General features: G+C 43.6%; 3 protein-coding genes across 6 annotated transcripts; 1 reads left to right on the top strand and 2 right to left on the bottom strand.

Annotated features, from left to right (window-relative positions):
- Positions 1–5,961: 5,961 nt before the first annotated feature.
- On the bottom strand, positions 5,962–6,895 carry RB195_026552 (uncharacterized protein; the record flags this gene model as incomplete). The annotated part of the gene is made up of 4 exons (XM_064177037.1): positions 5,962–6,104; positions 6,435–6,554; positions 6,625–6,763; positions 6,809–6,895. The coding sequence occupies 4 exons, from the start codon at positions 6,893–6,895 to the stop codon at positions 5,962–5,964; spliced, it is 489 nt and encodes a 162-aa protein (XP_064071043.1).
- Positions 6,896–7,087: 192 nt separating this feature from the next.
- RB195_026551 (uncharacterized protein) lies at positions 7,088–7,852 on the bottom strand (the record flags this gene model as incomplete). Of its 2 annotated transcripts, none has more annotated exons than XM_064177035.1 (1): positions 7,088–7,852. In XM_064177035.1, the coding sequence occupies one exon, from the start codon at positions 7,850–7,852 to the stop codon at positions 7,088–7,090; it is 765 nt and encodes a 254-aa protein (XP_064071041.1). The 2 variants fall into 2 exon arrangements, with proteins under 2 accessions (XP_064071041.1, XP_064071042.1); XM_064177036.1 differs by having other exon boundaries at positions 7,088–7,762.
- A 2,961-nt stretch (positions 7,853–10,813) lies between these two features.
- RB195_026550 (uncharacterized protein) lies at positions 10,814–13,497 on the top strand (the record flags this gene model as incomplete). 3 transcript variants are annotated; one of them, XM_064177032.1, is made up of 4 exons in its annotated part: positions 10,814–10,954; positions 11,535–11,627; positions 11,945–12,022; positions 13,447–13,497. In XM_064177032.1, the coding sequence occupies 4 exons, from the start codon at positions 10,814–10,816 to the stop codon at positions 13,495–13,497; spliced, it is 363 nt and encodes a 120-aa protein (XP_064071039.1). The 3 variants fall into 3 exon arrangements, with proteins under 3 accessions (XP_064071039.1, XP_064071038.1, XP_064071040.1); XM_064177033.1 differs by lacking the exon at positions 10,814–10,954 and adding an exon at positions 11,246–11,389; XM_064177034.1 differs by lacking the exon at positions 11,535–11,627.
- Positions 13,498–16,421: the final 2,924 nt, after the last annotated feature.

The raw sequence follows: 16,421 nt of genomic DNA, 5'->3' as shown, positions 1-16,421 counted from the left end.
CGCGCAGTTTTAAAAGTGAATACATGATAATACGATAATGTTTGGGGTTCTTTGGTGGCTTTCTTCACAAATATTACATCTCTTGAGTCCCTTCTGCTCATACCAACACCAACGAACTCTTCGGATCGACACTTAGGTGCATTAGTAGTTTATTTTTTTCATTGCTTGGCCCATGAAAGTGGTGTAGGTGATTTAAACCCTCTCAATCCCTTTTCAACTCTCGCATATGAGCTTGCATTAGATCTCAAGAGTTGCAAACTCTATACACAATAATGTAACTATCTTTGGTCCTCCTCATTGATTTACTTCACAAACAGTACTAGCTGTGGCTCTTATACCGCTCACCTTACTTCGTTCAAATTTCGCATTCACATATATATCGCAATGAACAGGAACGTCACCAACGAACTCTTGAACTCTTCGGACCATTAGCTACATTAGTACTTTTTCATTGTTTGACTTATGAAAGTAGAATCGTTGCAGTTCTAAACCTGACCTTTCAAACCTGAGAAAATTGTACTGAGCAAAAATAGCAACGGATCTCCTTTATTAGAGTGATCACAGCCAGTTAGTCACAAGGTGGGGTGTTCTCACGTGGATGGTTGCTGTTCGCGGACCAAAACCGACCTGGTGCCTGCCTTGAGATGCAGTTGGATTCAAGGCATTGACCCCCTGTTTCTGTTGTGCTAGGATCGGCTCATAGCACCATTGCATTTCTCACCTAGGTCCTGCCAAAATGCTGCAATCTAATGACTGGGATATGCAAGCGATGGAGCTTGGAGTAGCCTCTAACAAATAAGTTCCATCTGTCTACTCCGGTAGAACGCAACGTTCTCCCAAAAACTCATGGGACTAGAGGTTCGCCACTTGATTATGGGTTTTAAAATCTTTCGCATGTCACAGTAACAGAAAGTAGTTACTGAACGCCATTTATATGACTGGAAAATTACTGTTCTTTGAAACACGCAACAGGAGAGGATTTGGTGAAGTTGGAGCCCTTGTCAACGGCGAAGAACTTCGACTCTTTCAAAAAGCGTACAATCCGAATCGGACCTCTGCATATGAGAAGATGTGGTCCAACTCCAGCTTTCACTATCTTCGTCGCTTAGACCTGAAGAACTGAAAGAGACCTGTAAAAGTTCTACAGAGAAGATTATACCTCAACCAAGGTCAATGTTGGTAATTTCAACTCTAAAATTGCTCCCAGAAGAACGTCTAGGGAATACGGAATAGAGAGGAAAACGATTGGTTCGTTGAACACTTTCATGACTTCACGAGTCATGAACACCTTCATGGCTTCATGACTTCATTTCACGACTTTCATGAAATCTAAAACCAACAAGAGCTGCTTCTCTAAGAAAACTCTTGAGCAAATGGAGCAGCGTGGAGCAAAGCGAGCCGCAAGCAATCGAGAACTCAAGCCCGAGCTTGCAAGGCTTGAAAGGCGATGAATGAAGACCAAAAAAAGAGAAGAACAGAAGTTTTGGCTTGAAGGTGCAGAGGCAGAAAAGAGCTTTTGTTACGCCTGTCCGAGCTTCAAAAGGATAAAGTCATCGATGTGTCTATCCACCTGGGATACGCCAACGCGTTTTACTGGACTTCGTTCAGGTTTCGGAGCGCGTACTGGTGTATACAATGACTTACGGGGCCAGTCTGTGTTTTTATCCTCCCAGATAAGACTCGTGTCAATTTATCGACCCAGGGGGATGAAAGGCTTGGTTTCCACTAGGGCGGTTTCGAACCGTTGACCGTGTGGGCTACAACGGACCTGTTACCGACAGCGCAACACGCCCCTCGTCGGAACTTTCCCAATCATAAAACAAAAATGACTGATCTCCGCATTCTAGACGGAACAACTACAGCATCGAGAAAGAGGATAGAGGAGGACATCTACGGCTTCTACTCAGATCTCTTCACTTCCACTTTGCTCCTCACTATCTGAGAGAAGATTAGTACTTCATCCCAGAAGTGAACAGTGGAAACCCAGCGATATCGTATTGCTGTATAATAATGGAGATCCACATAACATCGGCAATCCCAATGTGCTTGGTATCCGCCGTTTATATACTCCTTAAAAAATTTGATCTTTAACAGGATTGAATGAGTGCTAGATGAAGTGGAGCCATGCGGGAAAACAGGGTTTCGAAAAATATTCACCCCGATTGACTACATTAACACTGTCTCAAAACTCATCGGGATATCACGAGAGTACAAAGTGCCGCTATTCTCCTTTGTCGACTTAAAAAAAAGCCTTTCACTTAGCTGAGATCGAAGTGGTTTTGGAGGCCTCGGATAACCTAGGTGTCCCTACTCAGTACATGAAGGTACTTCAGAAGTTGTATAGTAACTTTATTACCAAAATTCCCCCATTCTACAATAATGACGTGAAGGGAGGTGTTCGTATGGAGGCACAATCTCACCCAAAATATTCAGGTCCACTCTCAAAAACGCGATGCGAGGATTTTAATGAGATAACCTGGGACTGAAAGTGGGCGACCGGCATTTACACTATCTTAGAACGATAGGTCTCCAACTGAACCTGGGCAAGACGATGTTCATGTAGAACAGATGGATTTCTGATGCCCCATCCACGCTCAACGGAACGAACATATCCGAATGCACCAGCTATGTATACCTAGGTCGGGAGATTAACATGATGAACTACCTGATCTCCGAGCTGGGAAGGAGGAAACGCGCAGTTTAGGGAGCATATAAGAGCGTCGAGGATGTAAGGAAGAATCCGGCTGTATGCTCACCTTTTCGATACTACCGTGCTACCTGCTTTAACCTATGCTTTAGAAAACTGGGCACTTCGCAAGCAAGAAGAAAACGTGGTGAGCGTCATTGAACGTGCAATTGAAAGGGTGATGCTAGGTGTATCCCGCTTCTGGCAAGTCAAAGAAGGGATTTCAACTTCACTCCTACGTTACTGACCGAAGATTAGAGACTCTGCCGTGTATGCCAAGTAGTAGTGTAAAATGAAATGAGCCGGACACTTGGTGCGTTTTAACGACAATCGTTGGACCAGAGCCGCGAATAACTGTATACCACACGACATCAAACGCACTGCAAGAAAACTGCTGGCCTGATGGTCAGACCTCTACGAAATCCTTCACAAAAAGATGCCCTTTGAGTTTTCCGCGAGAAGAGAGCAACACATGCGCACGATTTGGACAAATGGTAGTATTAGTGGAAACATTACCGCTCGAGCAAATCGATGAACAACGGGAGCACAGATGACACAAGTGAAGAGGAAATAGACAAAAGTGCTCCAGTGGACACTAGCTGATACTGACATTTTTATGTTCCTTTTTTTGCATAGGAGGGAATTGCATATAACTTAGATATCATTCTCAGATGAATAAGACATGCAGTATTGTGAACAACATGGCGGTATTTCTTCTGAACAGCTTTAAACCTTCTACAACGTATTATGACCTCATGAATGTGTGGCGTTGACGTGTCATGCTACGGTGTTCATGTGCAGCGGAGGTACTTCCTCAGGCCTGGTCTCCCGAGATGAGAACGAAATCAAATTTTTAGATCTCTTCTGTAATCTGACGTCTCAAAGGAGTAAAGCACCGCTAAGATTCCTTTCCTTGACAAACATTTCGCAAAGTGGTTCCTTGATTCTTATCGGTGGGGAAGACTTCTGGTGAAAACTGAGCTCGCCAGGACAAGAATGTTTGGTGTGGAAAAAAATTTACCTGCTGCTCCAGTTCCCACCACGTGCGACACATGAGTGGTAAACTCGACGCTTGCAGAGAAAATGTTCCCGTCACGGATACTAGGAGACGCTGATTTTATTGTGCACCAATCAATCGTTCATCTCTTTAATTTTCACGAGATGCCATTCCATACTTTTCAATTCGTCACGGAAAATTTCTTGTTTTGCTCTTCATAATTCATGTAAGTGCCTATGATCGCAGCGGGGGGGAGTAGCTCCTGCAACATTTATGCTACAAATACTTGAATATGTAGAGTCATTTGTTGATTTTGAATGACTGAGCAGCTGCCGGTTTCGTATAATCATCTGTGAAAAATGCAATTTCCGCCCACGTACTCGAGTTTAGCAGATTAAAACCATACCGTTTTGACTACTGATAAAGCCAAACATACATAGTCGAAAACAAAAAGATCAGTTATTTTAACTGTCGGTAAGTTTATTCCATTTTGCACAACGCCAGTGGAAGGTAGCAACAGCAGCGATAGCGACAGAAGATAGTAAAAGCAGTTCCAATTTTCATTCGTAACATAAGTATCAGTATGGCTCTGAAATTTTCTTCTTGCGTTTGATTTTCTCTATTACTTCGAAATAGTCAGAAAAAAATCTGTCAAAAAAAAGTGTAGAGCGCTCCAGCAGGTATTTTACTCTCTAATTTTCGAGTGCCTAGAGAGAGTTTTGTTGCAGGACGCAACCACGTGACAACAAACGAAAAAGAAGATTTTGTTGTGTTGATCTTTAGTATCATTATCACTGTCACTGTCTTCTCTGCCATTCTTGTACCTTTCTGCTTTCTCACATATGTTGTAACGGAAGCTCGTTTTCATGTGCTTACAAGAGGATCTACTAAAATATGGGCAGTTACGAACAACATATAAGTAGTTTCAAACACAGTTCCTTGAGTAATTTAGTAAATTTCAAAAAATGCAGTACTATTGTGTACTCATACTGACGAAATCTTAACCTGAACACTGGAGGAAAAGCTGAATCCTTCAAAACTGTTATCCATAATTCGACTACCGATGAGAGATTTCGAAATTTGGAACCACGTAAGCTGTGAAAAGTACTTTGCAGTAAGCTAGTTCTGAAGTCACTTCAAAGTCCAAGCCTTTTTTGGATTCAGGTGAATGGAGTTCGCAGGCTGCATCATTAGTGAGCGTTGTCGGGATGTTTGTTGTTGAGTGGAGTTTGTCGGAATCCTGCTCCTTTTAAGTCGTGATTTCCTTTAGCTGCGGAAAACATCTTCTTCAGCTTGTCTAATAAAATGAATCACGAGTAATAGCAGTCATAAACGTATATGTTATAACGTATACGTATAAGGTGTGTAGCATTCTAGGAGATATATTTATGATTGTTCAAGGTTGAGGACACAATAGGGCGATCTTCGGATTCCTCAAAGTTATTGCAGTTCATTCTTCCACTCTTTAGGGGCCTCTTCCTTCGTGTTGTTGGGGAAATATCTAATCGAAGTCGAATGGAAAGGGATCCACATGTATGTATTACGAGAGCGCAGATGATATATCATTTAGAGTCAGACTGTTCATTCGTCAGGTTTCGAACGGAGATCGTTGGTTGACGCCAGTTGAATGTGGAGAATTCGCAGTTTTTCTGTTTTTAACTCTATTCAGCACCAACATCAATAATCTCCACACTTTGTTCTTAGGTATCCTTGAATTTGCTACGGAAAACTACAATGAGTTACCACCGGTAATTCTCGCTCTGGCACGCGCGCAAGAGCGTAGAGACAATTTCCTTCGAGGAGGTAGACATAGACAAAGACTACAAATGCGTAAAAGACCGGAAACGAGAATGTGTTGGTGTTTACCTTCCTCGGAAAAGCTGCTAGTTTTTCCTCCGCTCTTCACTTTTTAGTAGTGTGCAGAAATAAGTGATTCAGAGTGTAATCAGCAAGATGTGGAGTGTTGTGGTTGTTAGAGAGTAAAGTGAAAGTAAAAAGTAAAAAAAGTAAAGTAGTAAAAACTGCAGTACCTTTGAGGGAGGAAAACGAATTGCGTTCTCAACGTAGAACAATCCAAAATATGTCTCCTAAAACACGAGCTGGTTAGCTGAGAATGCACAGCTTGAAGCCGCTGTTCATAACAATAACTGTGATCACCTGTTATGTTGTATGTAGTAAGCGTCGCGCAGTGGAAGCAGCTCTCACCCCACACAAGGAGAAGCCTTACCTCTAATAGATGATCTGGGCTTCGGGAGCATCGGGAGCATCCTCGAGAGGCTCAGGCTAGCGATGCGGTCCTTGGTGTCGTTGTCCCATGCGTCCTTGATCGGTCCTCGGTGTGCAGGTAACCAGTGGCTAGGGTGCTCCCCGTTTGCTCCAGGCATGGGCTCTTATGAGCCCAGCCACGAGACTGCTCCGCCCCTAAAGGGAATGTTACGGTATCGATGAACTTGCGATAGAGCGCGTTATCTGCATCACTTACACCTCCCCCCTCCCCTTATTTTAAGTCCGTCCCGGACTTTTACATTTTTACAAACAACCCGCTGCACTACCCGATATATAGATATATGCATATGTTTGCCTATAATATATTTACGTACTTACATATTTACATAAATAACACGCCGGCCGAGGCAATAACTACTCGTTTTCGAAGAAACGAAGGAGGTCTGCTGCAGGCACAATGGCATTAAGGGAGCTGGCCCAACTGATCACACAACCCCAGAAAGGGACGCGGCGAAAGGAACGAACGTGTCCGAAGATGAACTGGCTTTGGCGACACCGAGATATCGCTACGGAACACCTCTTTTTCTTTTCCTTGGACGGAGTCGACTGTGGATAGTTCCACACCTAGTTCGTCGGCTGCCCGCACTAACCGATAAAACGTTGTGATGCAGATCTGAGCTGGTGTCAGACCCCGGCGCAAAAGCTCCAGGCATACTTCCGCCTCCGTACTGTTTACAAAGATTCGCGAACGTCGCCAGCACTGGCTCTGGGATCTGGGACGCTTCGTCACCTATGAGGACTTTAAACCGGCCGCTACATCCGGAGAAGGCACCATGTTCCCTACCCATGGTGTTCTGGAGAGACGCAGTTGTTATACATAGCCCTTGGGGAGGACGGACCTTGAGCATAAGCAGGATCATCTGCTCTATAGTCCGAGAAACATGCTGCTTGGCCACAGCATATTCCTCTTTATCTTCCTCAGTCATATGGAGAGCGAGTTCGGGGTCATTGGTGTATTGCTCTAAGACCCTACACCCAGCTGTGAAACGATCACACACACTCCTCTCTGTGCCGGAAAGGGCCTTGGCGTAGGTCTCTCCTAGCGACATGAGAATCTTATTCAGGTCGACTGGTGTAGGTGTAAGATTCTTCTGAGCTGCTGAGTCCGCCACAAACCGTTACACGTTGAGGTCCCTATAATCCGAAGGCGATAACATCGTCTGAGCGATCCGGGCTACAGCCGCGTTGCTGCTTGCTGTTGCCAAGACGAAGGCACCTCCTGTTGTCCATCGAGCAGCAATAATTGCACCAACGACCGTCTTGCCCGTACCGAAAACTGCCTGGATAGCAGTAATGGGGATGTCACCGACCCCCAGTGCTATGGCTTCGCGTTGCTCCGTGGATAGAGTGACGTCGCGACCGTGTATCGTGACAACCGTGTCCTGAGCTATCGGGGCCGCCAGCCCGTCTTCTCCGTGATTGAGGCAACCAAGGGGGGCAGAGCCATATACTCGATCCATGATGGCGAAGACTACCGATCCTCGCGCGAAGTTATCTATCAAGCACATCCTCGAAATGTGCCCGTCTACGGGGTCGGCAGTAGCCGAAGCCTTCGTCGCGATGTCTTCGTTGCGATGCGCGAGGAGGACGCCTTCATCAATGGGGCGACCGTGTTCGTGGGCGAGACGCTCTACCGACCGACTATGCCAACCGCTCATACCGACTACTACCCTCAGGTTGTTGGACTGCGAGTCCAAGTCTGCTCGTCTGACTGTGGCGCGCGTGAGAGTATTAGCGCCGACTATCCACATGGCTACTGGCCGGATACCAGCCCATCCGGCTTCGGTTGCCATGTCCGTGAGGACGAAATGGACCCGCAATGGGAAGATCTGAAAACTGGGTATCGTTGCAGTCACCCAGTGCGTCTGCCGGTCGTCGTGCATTATGCTTATTGCTGATAAAACCGAACAGGCTACGTTGAAGATCCGGGCCATTTTGCGCTTGGCTAGGTCCGGAAAACGACGATAATTTTCAAACGACCCTGCTCTGTCGTCCAGTCACTGCTCGTTTTCCTGGGTCAGGCGTGACGCACGCAGGGCCCTCTGGGTGCATCAGGAGAAAACGACGAACGAGGTGACACAATTGCCTACGGGCGTGCTCAGACGCAGGGGGTTCTAAAAACCGCATTGCCGAGGAGACATTGTATCGCGTCCTGGCCGAGAGGAACTGATCCTCGCGCGCTTCATCGAGTCGAAACTCGCAAATAGTGGGTGTGAGGGAAACTGCATCCGGCGCACCTTCGAATACTCCCCGAAGGGGGTCACTCGATTCCTGCGGCGGACGAGACCTAGAACAAGTCCGTAGACAGGCTCTTGTAGGGTATCGGGAGACGCAAACACAAAACGAGCTGCTCTGAAGAAGTAGGCCGAGTTGTTCTCGAGCGCCGTCATACGAGGAATGCGGGGCTGTGCCAAAACAGCGCTAGGGTTGCCGAGCGCCTGACGACTGGGCTTCACGTCATAGACCCACACATAATCCTTAACCGAGACCATGGACTTATCAAATCCCCTATACGAGTTAACAACACTGATGGCATGCTGATCGAGGATTATGCAATGCAAATCGCGACTGTCGGACCCCTCCCCCCGGCGAGGCGAAGTTGTCCTTGGTTCGGCCGGATCCCGGCTACAGAACGATAGGGCGCCAGGTCCCCTTGCGGAGATGCGCCCTCAGGACGGCCCATGAAAGGCTGGTCGACATCATCAGAATACATCACCGCGAATATAGACAGTTACTAGTATTGTCGGGTTTACCCAAACTTATCTGAAAATCGAAAGGTGAGTGATGTGCCGCAAGCCAAAAAAAAACAACTCATAACCACGAACAAAACGCGAAGCAATAGACTAAAGGACTGGAATTGCGGCACCTTCAAAGAGAAGTAGGAGAGATCGTGACCAAAAAAAAAGAGAAGTGATAGTAGAGAGAGGAAATAGAAGCCGTCGTGACTGGAAGGCCGAAGTACACGTCTAAACCGAAGTTCATCGAGATCTGAAACGAGTTTTATAATTATGTGTGACTATATCAACGGACTGCTGGGGCTTCGTTACTAGCTCATGTTTGTAACCGCACACCTCTCGTTCAAGAGCTTGTCGATGCAGCAAGGTTTCGAAGTGATCCCTCTAAATTGAAAGGATTGCTACATCTACACTCTACTAACAGTGTCGAAGGCTGAAGATCATTTTTCAATCTGCTGCTGTATTGTTTCAGCAAAGCATAGGCTTTTGCTAGTTTTTGTTCTACCACGCCTTTTCAAACTCCTCCGCTGATGACATCCATTCGTTGTCGCAGCGCGCGACGGATCTTCTTTCTCAGACGCTTTTCCTGGCTGTAATCGCCAGTGCTGAGGGCAGCATATGCAGAGTTATATAAGTATTTTTCCGCAAATTCAACAGCAAAATTTTTTCGCGGCATTGAAACCGGGAGCGGTCTCCTGGTAGCTTCCTTGATGCCCTTTGTGAAGGAATTCGCATCGCAGAGTTTCTTTCTAGTCCGCACCACAACAGGAATAGATACACGTTGGTGGAATTTTGCTCTGCAGTCTTCACCTCACCTTTCGGACCTGCCATGTCGATTTTTGGTTAAAAAAGAACTTCTCGGTTTCTCTTAAGGAGGTGAAGCTTAAAGCTGGAGAGAATAAATGATGGGGAGAATGAGATAAGGATTACCACTGCCACGTAAGCTGATGGCGTCGATAATTCCTCAATCGTGATTGGCTCTGGAACGGTGCATCACAAACTTTTTTTTCCAGACTGGAAAAGTTCAGATGTTCTGTTCTGTTCTAATTTCGTCTGTTCTAAATTCCAAATAAAAATGAATACGAAAAATAACAGCTAGTAACAGCTTCCAGCACTTCATCAAGCACCTTAATATAATTCATAAGCTAAAATTTTGTCACGATCAACGATACAATCCGCACTCCAACCTGGTTCAACTATATGACTTGCTTCCAGCACTTCATCAAGCACCTTAACATAATTCATAAGGCTGACATTTTTTCGTATAGAATTGTTCAAAAGAAGGAGTTACTTTACTGTAATGTTTGCATTGGCTGTACCGTGAATGCATGAATATATAAATCCTATATATATACTAAGTCTGGTTTCATGTTGTTTTAAGCATTTTCAAATAGTTGAAATTTTTCGAGGTTAAATTTACTAAAACTAGCTACTATGCATGTAATTCTTCATTAAAAACTTAAGTAAAAGATAAAGTCACTGCCGCATCAATCCACTTGGGATGCGCCAACGCGTTTTACTGCAAGTCGTAATCGTTGAGATTTTGTAGATCGTCTTGACCTATGCAATGACTTGGGGAGGGGGCAGCCGTTGACCAAGTCAGTGTTTCTATCCTCCCAGACAAGCTTGTTACCAATTTATCACCCCCGGAGGGATTATCGGCTTGGTTTGCACTAGGACGCTTCCGAACCAACGAGCGTGTGGTTACAACAGACCGCTTACCGACTGCACCACACCCGCCCTATAAACATGGAAACATCTTACATACTGAAATCCCAGAACTTATTCCATTATCTCCCATTAAAAAAAAGTGAATGTAATAGACTCGGAATTAAATACTTCGCTCCACATTCATTTTCTTGAACTCTTAGTCTGTAATTTATTCAATTTCAGATCATTAATTTAAGAAAGAGAAATGCTAAGATTACTCTGTCCTTTATGTGTTCTCGGCTTCTACTTTATGACGGATCCAAAGGATAAGTTTTTCATTTATATTTCATGGAAAAAATGGGATAAAACAGCACTAGGAAGATCGAATAAAAATACCAACGTGTCTTTCACATCTAACAATTGTAACCGGTTTTCTCCAAGTTCTCGTGACTAGATAATATGTGGAATTTCGCAAAAATAAGAAATAAATATACAACAACTAATATTATCAATTATGTGGAGAAAAAGGCAGCATTTATCTTAATTATAGAGAATGGTCTCGTTCACCTCTCGAATCGTGACTGCATCGATCGCGAAAAGGTACGGACATAGGACCAGAAACTATTGTAATGTTTTCTTTAAAATTGATCATACCGATCAGATCATTAATGTGATTCGTAACGGAACTCTGTCCCACGACGAACGCATTAAAAAGGTCGAAGAAATGTCTACCCGCGAAAGTGAACAGAACACGGTGTTTGGATTTAGCATGCTTCTCTAGTGATTTTCAATCCGGGAATATTTTTTTTAAAGAAACTTTGGTTGAAAATCTGCCGAAAGCTGTCGAGTACTTTGATTGGACCACTTCGGAGAAGGAGAACACTGGCAACAATGTACCCGTTTATAGTCGGCACTCAGTGTGTTCAAGCGATTTACTGTGGTACATGCGATTCTGCTGCCGCACAGGACACTTCTTCTGTGTTTCACTCGCATTTACGCTCCCATTTGCGCTACCTCGATCAATTCGCTCTTGAGGTTAAACACATCTGACGCCGTCTAAAATTGGGAACGTGTAAACTTCGAGAAAAAAGAACTGCAAATAATTCTCCAAGGAAAATTCCTGTATTAATATTAATGACGGGATTCTGTTAGCATTTGCGTTATTCTGCGTCAATTCCAGACAAGAGCAGTGATCGAAAAAGGTGAAAAAATGTACGGTCCCGATTTCATGTTGCTTGACAAAAAAGAACAAAAAGAAATCATGTTACGTTTCGTGAGCTCTTGTTCCCTTAAAGAATTTTCTTTTTAATTTTCCTTTTAAAAGCTATGCATTCTAGGAAATAACGTGTTTAATGAAAACAAACAGTTCCCTTTAATACAGTCAGTCAGTTAATCATCCAGATTTCGCAGCTCGGCTCTTGTTCCACCAAAAACTTCCTAAAAGCGAGCGTTTCGATAATATACGAGAAAAAAAGTAACCCTATTATCAGATGCAAAACTTTGACTAGCCTCTAAGATTCATATCGAAGTAATGATCCGTTCATAGTCATTGCTGAATTAAATTAACTTGAATTAAATTGGTCTTTCCAGTTTGGTCAGTTGTACGAAGACAAAGATGTGGACGATGATGTTCGCGACGAAATTCTTACGCTTGCTATGCTATTTAAGGTGAATTTTCCCTAATTCTATTAACAACAGCATAAGAGGATGAGTTCCGTCTTAGCAATACCCTTAAGAACGAAAACACTTGCCGCAGTTTAATGTTTTGATTCAAGCAAAAGTTGGTTAGTTCGATCAAAGGTCAAAAGTTAACGGATAGTGAGTTTTTTTCGTTAAGTAGATTTTTTTTAAAGTGAAGGAAGTAATGCTTTGGGAAGTTCTCTTTTTTGAGGTTTTCTAAATATTTAGCAGTTGATAAATTTAAAGCCCACATATAACCTGGGCACCATGCTGATGTTCCACGAAGCTTCGCAAGGAAGGAATCTCAAGCTCACTTTTCTAGGAAACAAATCACATTTTTGCTCTACAAATCACTTGAGAGTAATTTCTTAACTGGGGACGTGTTGTAATAATCATGCTACATAATAACGCTCTTAGTCCGTGTGTGTGTATGTGTATGTGAATGTGTATCTGTATATGTGTGTATGCGTATGTGTATGTGTGCATGTGTTTATGTATGTATTTGTACGTGTATGTGTATGAGAATGTGTAGATGTAGGTGTATGTGTATGTGCATGTGTGTGTGTGTCCCAGGGAACGTGTCGGGATGGTGCACCGGTGCCAGAACGCAATAGAGCGGGGTGAGACAGGTCCCACTGCATCGGATTGGTGGGCGGATCCCCAACGTGGTAAAATACGGCGATATGGGTCCTACGGCGGCAAGTTCTGCTCCGGAGTAGGATAGCTATAAAATGGGGTGAGAAAGGTCCCACTGCGTCGGATTGGTGTGCGGCAGCCACAGCGGTACAATGGGTTTCTATGACTCATTCGCGTATCTATTTCCAAACATATTTCCCTGACGCTGCTATAATATCTCCTTCAAAAAGTGAAAACACACATACAAACGACTGCTTAGATAAAATACCAACCAACACACGTCTACGTAGTCTGACGTAGAGTTTTATCTTCATCACTACGATGATGTTGTTCACGTCATTTCATGTTAGCACATAATTCTAAGCTGATAGTTGAGAGCGGAGGAAACTCATGGTTCGGATGTTTCCAAATTGTTGAGGTTTCAGACAAACATAGATGTAAAATTAGGTTTATTTGCTCTCCAAATATAGTACAGACGCGTTCGGGAAGAAAATAATCAAATCTCTGATCTATGCCTATACTTTTGAGAAAAAATTCGAAAAAGAAGTTGATAGAAGAAAAGAACAGTTGTAATTTCACAAAAAAAGTTACCACTTCTTATTGGTCAGTGAAGGTGAGCGAAGCGAACACTACAAAAACTCTGAAGTCCGTCTTCAACCGGACGTTCGGACTGGTACTAATTGTATCGAAAGATTTAAATTACAAAGTTAGAGAAATGTGAGAGTATAAATCTAGGAAAGATACTTATTCCTGCATTAAACTCTCCTCATTTCCAGGAAAAGCTCGAGGATATGGGATTTAGGAGTTCCGTTATCGACAGCACTTAATATAACGTCCGTTATTACTCCATTAATTCTCATGTGTGAAGTTGAGATGTTAATGAATATTAATCCACCGAGTAGCTGTTGTTATCAAAATTTTTATGACCGTATGAAACCAGACGATAAAACTAGAAAATAATGCGTTGTATTGCCCATGTTCAACTGTCTTTGAATCTTGGGATGTTGAAAGGGCATTTGATTGATTTTCTTGAGCTGTAGCCAAGATTGGTATTGATCTTCTTTATTAAGCAACAGCTAACGTTTCGGCGTTATCGCCTTCGTCAGAGCCTGGAAAAATTAAGGTCATCAGTAATTTATCCTCTCAAGCGCCTTATTAGCCTACAAAAAGCATCCAAACGGTGGGCAAACTCAAACAGCAACACATTTGCTAGTGCTTACTTCATCAGCTAGACTTGATAACGCAACAGACCACCGCGTACCACAACTGTGAGTCACAAGGGTTTTATATAGTGACCTGATGGCCCGCCCCGTAGTTCAAAACCCGCACAGATTTTGATATGAGGCTAGTTCGTTTATAATCGCAATGCAGTCATTCTTCCTGCCCATTTTTGGACTTTTGGCGGTGATCCAAAATGCCTCTAGTATTCTGCGTGCTGTGATCTCGGACTCGTAGGATAATATACTAAGTTCTACCTCAATTTCGGAGTTTTAATTGGTTATTCTACGGTCCCCTCCAAACGGCGTGGAGAGTTTAGATTTTGCGAGTCCATCTAGATGCTTCTTGACGAGAACACACAGTGGGCGTCCCGTTTCCCCTATATAATCGTCACCTCACAACCTGCACGTGATACGATGCACTGCTCCTGTTACCATGCAATCACCCTCTCTGTCATACGGGCCAATAACGCAGCTGGGAGTTGTGCAGAGTCGGTCGCACGATTACGCACGACACTAGCTGACACTTGAAGTTTGCTGGTGGTATTTCCACAACCCTCACGCCGTTCTAAAATTCCGCTTTTCGTAGACTGCTCTGTACCGCTCTGCTCATATCATCAGATATGTAAGATAAAAAGAATGTGATCTTTTCTGGGCCATCTACTACGTTGTGTCTTCGAGAACGTTGCCGTGCTTGTCGAGCAACACAGTCTTCAGCTGGGTACCCATTGGATACTGCCACTTTGTGGGCCAGATTTATAGACCATGTTTTTTCCCAGCTACATGATGAGACTCTTGCCGCCGTTCTGTACATGTTATCTATAACAGATTTTTTCATTTTGCTGGGATCCGCTGAAAGATAGTGGATTAAGATGTTTTGACTACTGGATTTTCAATACCACTTAGTTTTCCTTATCCCATTCCACAAGTAAATATGCACATTCAACAAAGCCAACCAGTTTTCTAACGACGTCTCCCTTGTGAACTTAATGTGCGGACACTGTTGATTAAGAAGTCTTTTTTCCCATAGTCAGGCCTCTATGCTGTCGGTAGTGCTGTCTCGACCATCGAAAAAGAGAGCAATTCAAGCACTCACTAATCAGTGTCATGATTTGCTCAACGGTCGGTCGTACATATTCAATGAAGCTTGGTTTGGCGTGAGCAGTTCCTGAACAGCCAACATCACGACTCCGTTAGAGACGTTTGTATAGAGTGAGGTAACGTCAAATGACTCTATTACACATTCACGTTGAAGCGATCTATGTATCCAACATCTCAAGATCCAAGGACAGTCCAGCATGGGCAGTTGACATACGATTATTATTGCGGTGTTTTCGCTACAATCAATTTGAAACAAGGGGCTGATGCAGCCGTGCTGCAGTGCCAGACTGACTGTTACCCGCGCATAACATGCATCGACTAGACTTTTAAGAATAATAAGATTCTCGCCTGATTTTCCAGTCCCTGGATATATCTTCACAAACATCACTCAGAAACAAGGAATTGCAGGCGATGTGGTTATGAAGGTAAATTTTACTTCTAGTGCCTTTGTTTATGCCTAACTAGTTTGTGATAGTGTTCATCGGGTGAAATTGAAGGTCAATAAAGCTGTTGGGACTTTTTCTTGTTAGCTACACTTAACCAATTCTCAAGGTGACTACCACCTTCCACGTATGACAACTACCTTCTTAAATTTCAAACTCGAAAGTATTTTTTTAGGGTAAGGAGAAAATGGTATCTAATCACTCACGAGTCCCATGTCAAAGAACTGGAAAACCCGAAGAGGTTGCAGAAGCAGTACTATTCCTAGCCGAAAGGTATTTTTGCTTAACTTTCCTAAAATAAACTCACCTACTATCGTATTTTTGTGGATTTCCCTAGAAACATTTCACTTGGATTATCTCTAATGTGAAAGACTTGGTTGACACTACGGCGGTTTCAAACCATCAAAGTGTGGCTACAAATAACATCTAACCGACTTTGCCACACAAGCCCGGTTTTCACACCTATGAAACAAAAACATGAAACTGAAATGAAAAAAAAATGAAAAAAGAGAGAAAGAAAAAAATATTTCTACTGTTCTTCCCCAGTAATTAGCACAGAATGATGTGCTCATTTGAAATGGCGTGAACGCCTCCACCATACTGATAAAAATAAGGTTCATCGTCAGATTACGTGAACTGTTAGCTTCTTTTTGAATCCATTTGCGCCCGTGTTTCTAATCTTTAAAGGAAGGGTCTGACCAACATGATGAAGGAAGCGTGAGGGGAATTAAAAGCACAGTGGAGTACATGGAGGTGAAACGCAAAACACGCAGTTTCCACGGCAATGAAATGGCTCACAACGTCTCATTTACTTTTCATAAATTCGCTAGAAGTTATTGCGCGATACTACGACATCGCGGTGCACAGTCCCGATCGCATAGTGCCTGCCGCAACCCACCACGGTATAGTTCTCTGGCGCCAACGCGTCAATAAGATGCAGCTGGATCCATCGCAGTGCTTCCTGGTGTTTCGCGACTAACAAAATAACTC

The sequence above is a fragment of the Necator americanus genome (assembly GCF_031761385.1).
Source record: "Necator americanus strain Aroian chromosome Unknown Necator_2022.05.29.01.08, whole genome shotgun sequence".
Taxonomy (NCBI): domain Eukaryota; kingdom Metazoa; phylum Nematoda; class Chromadorea; order Rhabditida; family Ancylostomatidae; genus Necator; species Necator americanus.
This window is presented reverse-complemented; position numbering and strand designations above follow the sequence as displayed.